The sequence below is a fragment of the Babylonia areolata genome, chromosome 28 (genome assembly GCF_041734735.1).
Source record: "Babylonia areolata isolate BAREFJ2019XMU chromosome 28, ASM4173473v1, whole genome shotgun sequence".
Lineage (NCBI taxonomy): Eukaryota > Metazoa > Mollusca > Gastropoda > Neogastropoda > Buccinidae > Babylonia > Babylonia areolata.
Genome location: NC_134903.1, coordinates 6,225,815 through 6,236,594, shown reverse-complemented (window position 1 = coordinate 6,236,594; position 10,780 = coordinate 6,225,815). Strand labels below are relative to the sequence as shown.

At 49.8% G+C, this 10,780-nt stretch overlaps 1 protein-coding gene across 1 annotated transcript in view; it reads left to right on the top strand.

The window, feature by feature from the left end:
- LOC143302047 (D-glucuronyl C5-epimerase-like) overlaps positions 1-9,626 on the top strand; it is a 12,890-nt gene extending 3,264 nt beyond the window's left edge. The window contains exons 2-7 of the mRNA XM_076616537.1: positions 1,526-1,697; positions 2,630-2,866; positions 4,910-5,170; positions 5,622-5,818; positions 7,875-8,065; positions 9,217-9,626. Coding sequence (XP_076472652.1) covers positions 1,634-1,697; positions 2,630-2,866; positions 4,910-5,170; positions 5,622-5,818; positions 7,875-8,065; positions 9,217-9,607 — 1,341 coding nt within the window. The 5' untranslated portion in view covers positions 1,526-1,633 and the 3' untranslated portion in view covers positions 9,608-9,626. The remainder of the gene's footprint in view (positions 1-1,525; positions 1,698-2,629; positions 2,867-4,909; positions 5,171-5,621; positions 5,819-7,874; positions 8,066-9,216) is intronic.
- Positions 9,627-10,780: the final 1,154 nt, after the last annotated feature.

Here is a 10,780-nt window from a genome sequence, read left to right as displayed (position 1 = left end):
TGATAATAATGATAATAAGGAATACATACTCGTATTCATACGCGGATATCTATACAGTGACCAGCGACAAGTATGCCTAATAATAATAATAATGTGTGTGTGTTTATTATTATTATTATTATAATGATGATGATGATTATAATAATAATAACAATAATAATGATAATAATATGCCATTCTCCTGATGATGATGATGATGAGGAGGAGGACGACGACGACGACGACATTCTTTGTTACTGAAAAGAAACAGAAACAAACAAACAAACAAAAACCAAACAACAACCGCAGTATCCCAGAAACCCACGGACAATTTCTGGCCGCCATGTGCTTGGCAAGGTGGAGACCAGCGATAAGTATACCTACTGCTACTACTACTACTACTACTACTACTACTACTATTCTATTATTTTTGACTGAAAAGAAACACACTCACACACACACACACACACACACACACACACACACACACACACACACACACACACACACACACACACCAACCAACCAACCAACCAACGCAATATCGCAAAAGCCGACGGACGATTTCTGGCCGCCAGGTGTTTGGCAAGCTGCAGACCAGCGATAAGTATACCTGATAATAATAATAATAATAATAATCTGAAAAGATAGTTATACTATTCATTGTGACTGAAAAGAAACAGAAAAAAACCCCAACAAGAACCACAGTATTAAAAAAAAAAAAAAAAAGCCGACGGATGATTTCTCCCCGACCAGGTGTTTGGCAAGGTGGAGACCAGCGATAAGTATACCTGATAATAATAATAATAATAATAATCTGAAAAGATAGTTATACTATTCATTGTGACTGAAAAGAAACAGAAAAAAACAACAACAAGAAGAACCACAATATTAAAAAATAAATAAATAAAAAAAGCCGACGGATGATTTCTCCCCGACCAGGTGTTTGGCAAGGTGGAGACCAGCGATAAGTATACCTGATAATAATAATAATAATAATAATAATAATAATAATAATCTGAAAAGATAGTTATACTATTCTTTGTGACTGAAAAGAAACAGAAAAAAAACCCAACAAGAACCACAGTATTTAAAAAAAAAAAAAAAAAAAAAAAAAAAAAAGCCGACGGATAATTTCTCCCCGACCAGGTGTTTGGCAAGGTGGAGACCAGCGATAAGTATACCTGATAATAATAATAATAATAATAATAATAATAATAATAATAATCTGAAAAGATAGTTATACTATTCTTTGTGACTGAAAAGAAACAGAAAAACCCCCCAACAAGAACCACAATATTAAAAAAAAAAAAAAAAAAAAAAAGCCGACGGATAATTTCTCCCCGACCAGGTGTTTTGCAAGGTGGAGACCAGCGATAAGTATACCTGATAATAATAATAATAATAATAATAATAATAATCTGAAAAGATAGTTATACTATTCTTTGTGACTGAAAAGAAACAGAAAAAAAACCCAACAAGAACCACAATATTAAAAAAAAAAAAAAAAAAAAAAAAAGCCGACGGATGATTTCTCCCCGACCAGGTGTTTGGCAAGGTGGAGACCAGCGACAAGTACGAACGTCTGGAGTTCCAGCACGCCAACTCCAAGGTGCACCCCCCACGTCAGAACTACTCCCCCAGCGGGGTTTTCATGTCCTTTGAGTTCTACCACGTGGAGGAGCGGGACAGGGTCAAGTGTGTCAGCGCCATTGAGGGTCAGTGTGTGTGTGTGTGTGTGTGTGTGTGTGTGTGTGTGTGTGTGTGTGTGTGTGTGTGTGTGTTGTTTTGTTTTTTCAAAGCGAGTGTGTGTGTGCAGTTTGTGTGTGTGTGTGTATGGTTTTGTTTTTTCAAAGTGTGTGTGTGCAGTTTGTGTGTGTGTGTGTGTGTGTGTGTGTGTGTGTGTGTGTTGTTTTGTTTTTTTCAAAGTGTGTGTGTGTTGTTTTTTTTCTTTTTCAAAGTGTGTGTGTGTGTGTGTAGAACCTGATTTGCTTGAAGGATATCTTCATTTTAATTAAAAAAAAAAATAATCATTGTGCTAATTAAGAATATCCTGTCATGATTTAGCAATAGAAAAAGGCAGATATTTCAACATCCCAAAAGAAAGGAGGCTATGTTTACAGTGTCAAACAGTCGAGGATGAATGTCATTTCTAAGATGACTGCGAATCATACAAAGAAATTGGAACGGAATTCATACAAAAGATATTCAAAAATACCTTCCAAATATTATTGAACCCAGTCACTTAATACTGGAAGACAAACTTGTGGGACTGTTTGGGAAATTCGTCAGTAATTGCTGCCAAAAAACGCCATTGCGTGCAGGAGTGATTCAACCTCTTGTTCGATATTCATCTGTTATTTTGTTTTGCTTTTTGTGTGTGGTTTCATGTGACTTTGCATGCGTGTCTTATAACAATAATAATAATAATAATTATTATATCTATATAGCGCTGAATCTTGTGCAGAGACAAATCAAAGCGCTTTTGCATCAGTCATTCAAACGCATGCATAGCTTGCTAAGGTTCAGTTGACATTGATTCTGATTCTGATTCTGGTTTCACACACTGGTTCTGATTCTGGTTTCACGCACTGATTCTGATTCTGGTTTCACACACTGATTCTGATTCTGGTTTCACACACACACACAGGCGTGCCGTTCTCCACCCAGTGGACGGCGGACGGCCACTTCTACCCGATCCAGATCGCCCAGTTCGGGCTGAGCCACTACTCCAAGCACCTGGTGGAGGGCGCCCCGGAGGTGCTGGTGATGGAGGACGGCGAGGAGGAGGAGGCTGCGGACTGGGCACGGCCCGACAACAGGGCCCACCTGCGGCTGGTGCAGGACGAGGGGAGGGGGTCCAGGGTGGTGGAGTTCTCTGCTTCAGGTGTGTGTGGGGGGGTGGGGGGGGTTAGGGGGGTTGTGTGTGTGTGTGTGGGGGGGGGGGGGGGTAGGGGGGGGTTCGTGTGTGTGAGAGAGAGAGTATGTGTAAGAAAGATAAGCTCATCTCAGGCTGGTGCAGGACTAGGGGAGGGGGTCCAGGGTGGTGGAGGTCTCTGCTTCAGGTGTGTGTGGGGGGGGGGGGGAATTAGGGGGGTTGTGGGCGGGGGGGGGGGGGAAGGGGGGTTCGTGTGTGTGTGAGAGAGTGTGTGTGTGAGAAAGAGAAGCTCATCTCAGGCTGGTGCAGGGCGAAGGTCGGGGGTCCAAGGTGGTGGAGTTCTCTGCCTCGGGTGTGTTTGTGTGTGTGTGTGTGGGGGGGGGGAGGGGAGTGGGGGGGCATGTGGGCGTGGGTTGAGTTGGAGGCTGGTGCAGGGCGAAGGTCGGGGGTCCAAGGTGGTGGAGTTCTCTGCCTCGGGTGTGTTTGTGTGTGTGTGTGTGGGGGGGGGGGGGGGAGGGGAGTGGGGGGGCATGTGGGCGTGGGTTGAGTTGGAGGCTGGTGCAGGGCGAAGGGAGGGGGTCCAAGGTGGTGGAGTTCTCTGCCTCGGGTGTGGTTTGTGTGTGTGTGTGTGGGGGGGGGGGGGGGAGGGGAGTGGGGGGGCATGTGGGCGTGGGTTGAGTTGGAGGCTGGTGCAGGGCGAAGGAGGGGGTCCAAGGTGGTGGAGTTCTCTGCCTCGGGTGTGTTTGTGTGTGTGTGTGGGGGGGAGGGGGGGGGGGCGTGAGTGGGAGTTGGGTGGGGCATGTGGGCGTGGGTTGAGTTGGAGGTGTGTGTGTGTGGGGGGGGGGGGGGCGTGAGTGGGAGTTGGGTGGGGCATGTGGGCGTGGGTTGAGTTGGAGGTGTGTGTGTGTGGGGGGGGGGGGGCGTGAGTGGGCGTGGGGCATGTGGGCGTGGGTTGAGTTGGAGGTGTGTGTGTGTGTGGGGGGGGGGGGGGCGTGAGTGGGAGTGGGCGTGGGGCATGTGGGCGTGGGTTGAGTTGGAGGTGTGTGTGTGTGTGGGGGGGGGGGGGGCGTGAGTGGGAGTGGGCGTGGGGCATGTGGGCGTGGGTTGAGTTGGAGGTGTGTGTGTGTGTGTGTGTGTGGGGGGGGGGGGGGCGTGAGTGGGAGTGGGGTGGGGCATGTGGGCGTGGGTTGAGTTGGACGTGTGGGGGGGGGGGGGGGGGGGCGTGAGTGGGAGTTGGGTGGGGCATGTGGGCGTGGGTTGAGTTGGAGGTGTGTGTGTGGGGGGGGGGGGGGCGTGAGTGGGAGTGGGCGTGGGGCATGTGGGCGTGGGTTGAGTTGGAGGTGTGTGTGTGGGGGGGGGGGGGGGGGCGTGAGTGGGAGTTGGCGTGGGGCATGTGGGCGTGGGTTGAGTTGGAGGTGTGTGTGTGTGTGTGTGTGTCCGGGCCCACCTCAGGCTGGTGTAGAGCGAAGGGAGGGTACGGGGTGGGTGGGGGAAGAGGGTGGTCCAGGGTGGTGGAGTTCTCTGCTTCAGGTGTGTGTGGGGAGGGGAGTGGGGGGGGGTGGGGGGCGGAGGGGGGTTGTGGGAGGGGGGAGGGGGTTCGTGTGTGTGCGTGACAGAGTGTGTGTAAGAAAGAGAAGCTCATCTCAGGCTGGTGCAGGGCGAAGGGAGGAGGTCCAGAGTGGTGGAATTCTCTGCTTCAGGTCTGTGTTTGTGTGTGTGGGGAGGGGGGGAGAGGGGGTGCGGAGTGGGGTGGGTGAGTGGGTGTAGGGGGGCATGTGGACGTGGGTTGGGTTGGAGGTGTGTGTGTGTGTGTGTGTGTGTGTGTCCGGGCCCACCTCAGGCTGGTGTAGTGCGAAGGGAGGGTAGGGGGCGGGGGTGTGTGGGGGGGTGGGGGGGGGAGAGGGTGGTCCAGGGTGGTGGTGGAGTTATCTCCGCCTGATTGGTTGATTGTCGACAGACTTCACCAACCAATGATGATCATAAAGAAAATAATATCAGTAATGAAGACGACGATAATGATATTGATTGGATAAAACCGTCATGTCCCCTCAGACTCTCTGCGCAACCCCGGACTGGTGATGATGGCGGACGAGAAAGAGGACTTCGTGATGACGGTGGACGTCCGCTTCGTGTCCAACGGGAGCCTGACGGTGAGCGTGGAGACGCCCACGGGCCAGCTCTTCAACCTGCACTACGTGCTCTCCAACACCCTCATCGACATGGACGGGTCCAACATCTACTACGGGCTGGGCGCCCACCGGAGGGGCCAGTGGGTCCACCTGGCCAGGGACATCAAGATCGACCTGCAGAAAGGTTAGGGGTGGTGGTGGGGTGGTGTGGGGGTTTGTGTGTGGGGGGGGGGGTTTGGGTAGGGTGGTGTGGTTGTGTTGTTTTGTGGTTGTGGTGTGGTGTGTGGTTGTGTTGTTATGAAGTGTTGTGGGTGTGGTGCGGTTGTGTTATTGGGGTGTGTTGATGTGTTTGTGTTATTGTGGTGTTATTGTGGTGTGTTGATGTGTTTGTGTTATTGTGGTGTGTTTGTGGTGTGTTTGTGTTATTGTGGTGTGTTGGTGTTAATGTGGTGTGTTTGTGTTATTGCGTTGTGGTGTGGTGTTTTTGTGTGATATGTTGTGGTCGTGGTGTGGTTGTGGTGTTCTGTAACATACTAGTGAACGTGGGAGTTGCAGCCCACGAACGAAGAAGAAGGAGGAGAAGAAAAAAACCCCAAAACAAACAAAAACGAAAAGTGTCCCCTCTCTCTCTCTAGGACTGAGTCTCAAGTACACTAAGTCGAAACGCAACAAGGCCAAGCTGACCTTCGGACGCATCAAGGACATCGCCGTCAGGGGTCAAGGCCAGCTGGACAACCTGACCTTGGCCCGCACGGCCCACATGGACCAGTTCTACGCGGCCGCTGATTGGCTGGTCCGTCACCAGGACGACCGCGGGGGCTGGCCAATTATGGTGAGGGATTTGGTGGTTTCCTTCCTCTGTGTGTGTGTGTGTGTGTGTGTGTGTGTGTGTGTGTGTGTCGTAGTGTGTCTCTGTGTGTGTGTGTGTCTTGTAGTGTGTGTGTGTGTGTGTGTGTCTCATAGTGTGTGTGTGTGTGTGTGTGTGTGTGTCTCGTAGTGTGTCTGTGTGTGTGTGTGTGTGTGTGTGTCTCGTAGTGTTTGTGTGTGTGTGTGTGTCTCGTTGTGTGTGTGTGTGTGTGTGTGTGTGTGTGTTATTCTACAGGATCAATCTTTACAGCGTTTTTACCCCTAAAAACGGACTGGTGCAGTCAGCTGGGCTGTCAGCAACATCATTTTGAAACTGTACAGACTTGTTAACCAGCATCATACATACATACATACACACACACACACACACACACACACACACACACACACACACACACACACACACATATCTCTCTCTCTCTCTCTCTCTCTCTCTATATATATATATCTAATAATAATGATTATGTATATATATGTATATATATATATAAAAAAAAAAATATATATATATATATATATATATATATATATATAATCATTATTATTACTATTATTATAAAAAAAAGGATTATATCTACATTATTATTATTATTATTTTATCTATATTATATGTATATTTCTGCAGAGCTGTACTGATCACTGTCACGTCTTAGGCTGACTGAACCGACTCTGACGAAACGCCCATTGGCTAACATTACATCCCAGTGCATAGCTGTTTTGTGAACAAGACAAAAAAATATGATGAGAATGATAATAATGATTACGACAGTAATAACGATGATGATGATGATGATGATGAGGGTGATAACAACAGCAATGGTGACGATAATCATGATAATTGTAACAATTAAGGAAAATATTGAAAAATGAACAAGAAGAAGAATTATGATAATACTAACAATGATGATGATGATAATACTAATAATGATGATACTACTACTACTACTACTACTAAGAATAATAATGATAATAATAATAATAACGACAGCAATGATAATGATAATAACAACAACAACGATAACGATAATGATGATAATAATAATAATGATACTACTGCTGGTACTACTAGTACTACTACTACAACTACTAATAACGAAGGCTTATATAGCGCACTGCTGCCCATCTGAGATGGGACAGCAGCTCACAATGCGCTCTTGACAACCAACACAGCGAAACCACCACCACAACCACCACCACCACCAAAAACAACCACAAATACAATCCGTCCACCTCCCCGACAGACACCCACACGGTGCGACGATGATGATGTGATGATGTGATGATGATGATTTGTATTTGTATTTGTATTTCTCTGTGTGAAATTCGAGTTGCTCTCCCCAGGGAGAGCGCATCGCTACACTACAGCGCCGCCCATTTGTTTGTTGGTGTTTTTTTTTGTGTTTTTTTTTTCCTGCGCAGAGGTATATTTGTTTTTCCTATCGAAGTGGATTTTTCTACAGAATTTTGCCAGGAACAACCTTTTTGTTGCCGTGGGTTCTTTTACGTGCGCTAAGTGCATGCTGCACACGGGACCTCGGTTTATCGTCTCATCCGAATGACTAGCGTCCAGACTACAGCTCAAGGTCTAGTGGAGGGGGGAGAAAATACCGGCGGCTGAGCCGTGATTCGAACCAGCGCGCTCAGATTCTCTCGCTTCCTAGGCGGACGCGTTACCTCCAGGCCATCACTCCACCCTTGGTAATGATGTGATGATGATGACGATGACGCGATGACGATGATGATGTGATGATGATGACGATGCGATGACGATAATGATGATATGATGATGATGATGTGATGATGATGACGATGTGATGAGGATGATGATGATGTGATGATGATGACAACGATGATGATGATGATGATGCGATGACGATAATGATGTGATGACGATGATGATGATTATGATGATGATGACGATGTGATGATGATGATGATGATGTGATGATGCCACCCCCCCCCCCACCTCCCACTACCCTCTCCACTACCCCCTTCCCACCGCCCCCCCCCCCCCCCCCCAGGTCCGGAGGAAGCTGATAGAGGGCGTGATGGAGCTGCCCCCGGGCTGGTACTCGGCCATGGCCCAGGGCCAGGCCATGTCGCTGCTGGTTCGAGCCTACCTGGTCACCTCGGACCCCCGCTACCTCACCTCGGCCGTCAACGCCATGAAGCTGTTCGAGATCAGCAGTGAGCAAGGCGGTGTCCTGGCCAAGTACGTCTGTGTGTGTGTGTGTGTGTGTGTGTGTGTGTGTGTGTGTGTTTGGGTGGGCGGGTGGAGGATGGGGTGGATGGGGGTTGTGCGGGGGGCGGTGTGCTGGCCAAGTACCTCTGTGTGTGTGGGGGAGCTGGGGGGGGGGGGAGGGTTGGAGGGAGGGGGAGGATGGTGGGGGGAGGGGTGCTGGCCAAGTGCGTGTGGGGGGGGGGGGCGGAGGGGGGCGGGGCGGTGTGCTGGCCAAGTATGTGTGTGTGTGTGTGTGTGGGGGGGGTGTGGGGGGGGGGCGGAGGGGGGCGGGGCGGTGTGCTGGCTAAGTATGTGTGTGTGTGTGGGGGGGGGGGGAGGAGTTAGGATGGGGAGGATATGAGGGGGGGGGGGAGTTGGTTGAGGGGGGTTTGTGTTGTTGGGGTGGGGGTTTTGGTTGTTGTCGGGGTGGACTTGGATGTGTTTGTTGGGGGGGGTGGGATGGGGTGGTGTTTGTTTTGGGGGATGTTGTGTGTGTGTGTGTGCTTGGGGGGTGGGTGGGGGTGTTGTGTGTGTTTGTATGTGTGTACGTACGTACGTGTGTTTGCATGGAGGTGGGTGTTGTGTGTTGTGTATATTGTGTGTGTGCCGAGGGAGGAAGGGTGGAGGGGGAGGTGAGGGGATGTGGAGGGTTGTGTTGTGTTGTGTTGTGTGTGTGTGTGTGTGTGTGTGTGTGTGTGTGTGTGTGTGTGTGTGTGTTTGTGAGTGAGTGAGTGACTCGGTGTGTGTGTGTAACTCTATGTGTGTCTCTGTGTGTGAGGGGTGGGTTGGGTGTGGGGGAATGGCTGTGTGTGTGTGTGTGTGTGTGTGTGTGTGTGTGTGTGTGTGTGTGGAGGGGGTGTGTGTATTTTCTGTATTGTTTTTTTGTTGATTTTTTTTTTTAATGTCGTTACGTGTTATGTTAAGTGTGTGTGCGTGTGTGTGCGTGTGTGTGTGTGTGTGTGTGTGTGTGTGTTGCCTGTCCTTTCGTGTCTTTTCATATTATATATATGTATGTATGTATGTATGTATGTATCTATCTATCTATCTAGCTGTCTGTCTGTCTGTCTGTCAATCAGTCTCTCTGTACACCATCATCATGCTAATCACGGCTTGGTGTCTCCCCAACTAACACCAACAAACAGGTTCCTGGACAAGTACGACTGGTACGAGGAGTACCCGACCACCCCGAGCAGCTTCGTCCTCAACGGCTTCATCTACGCCCTCCTGGGCCTCTACGACCTGAAGGAGACGGCCCAGGGGGAGCCCGGGGCCGCGGCTGGGCAGCTATACCGGGCGGGCATCAGGTCCCTCAAGGCGATGCTGCTCATGTTCGACACGGGCAGCGACACCTTCTACGACCTCCGGCACCTGTCCTCGGGGCTGGAGCCCAACCGGGCGCGCTGGGACTACCACACGACGCACATCAACCAGCTGCTGCAGCTGGTGGTGATCGAGGAGGACGAGCCGCTCTTCAGGGCCACGGCCCAGCGCTGGATGGGCTACATGAAGGGCAAGAGGGCGCGCCACAACTGAGGCACGACAGCAGCAGCAGCAGCAGAGAGAGATGATTCTGGGTGTGTGTGGGGGTGGGGATAGGGGATATAGGCATGTTAAACTGGGGAGTTTTGAATACGACACAACTAATACGGGAGAGACGGTTCGGCGGTGGGAGGTAGGGGTGGAAGGGGGTTAGTTAGGGGTGGATGTGCTACTTGAAGAGCAAGAGGACCCGGCCACAACTGAGGGAGAGAGAGAGAGAGAGAGAGGTTTCTGGGGGTTGGGGTGGGGTGGAGGGGGTATGGACAACATGAAGGGCAAGATGGCCCCCCCCCCGCCACAACTGACGGACAGCACAGAGATATTTTGTGGATGGGGAGGGGGGGGGGGGATGTCATATCATAATGTTATGGTGCTTAGGTGGGTGGCGTGATGAGGGAGATATGGGTGCGACGCAACAGACAAAAGATTGGGGTGGTGGTGGTGGTGGTGGTGGACGGGGTTAAAGGAACTGGAAGGGCAAGAGATGGGATGACCCAACTGACAGAGATATCTGGGGAGTGGGGTGGGTGGGTGGGTGGGTGGGGTGGGCGTGTTAAATGATGGAAGGGCAAGAGATGGGATGACCCAACTGACAGAGATATCTGGGGAGTGGGGTGGGTGGGTGGGTGGGTGGGGTGGGCGTGTTAAATGATGGAAGAGCAAGGGAGGGGATGACCCAACTGACAGAGATATTTGGCGGGGAAGGGGGGGGGGTGGGCGTGTTAAATGATGGAAGAGCAAGGGAGGTTATGACACGACTAGCACAGAGAGATTGAGGAAGGGGCGGGGGGGTGGGGGGGGGGGGGGGGGTAGGAAATGTCTTTTTGTTGGGGAGTGGTTGGTTGTTTTTTTTTTGGTTGTTTTTGTTTTGTTTTTTGTTTTTTTCCCCGACCCCTGGATTGTCAGCTATCGTCTCTCTTACAGTCATCAAAACAATTTATTGTTACAAACAACAACAACAAAAAACCACTTTCTATAAGATAGGTTTACAAAAGAAAGCCTTTCTATATGAGAATGTTTCGCGGTTGTGGTTTTTTTTTTTTTTTTTTTTTTTTTTTTTTTTTTTAACTGAATAATGATTTCTGTTTACTCAAAGACCCACTTGCTGTGGCTGATATATGGCAGAGAAACGCCATTGTCTGCCGCGACTACTACTTCTACTACTAC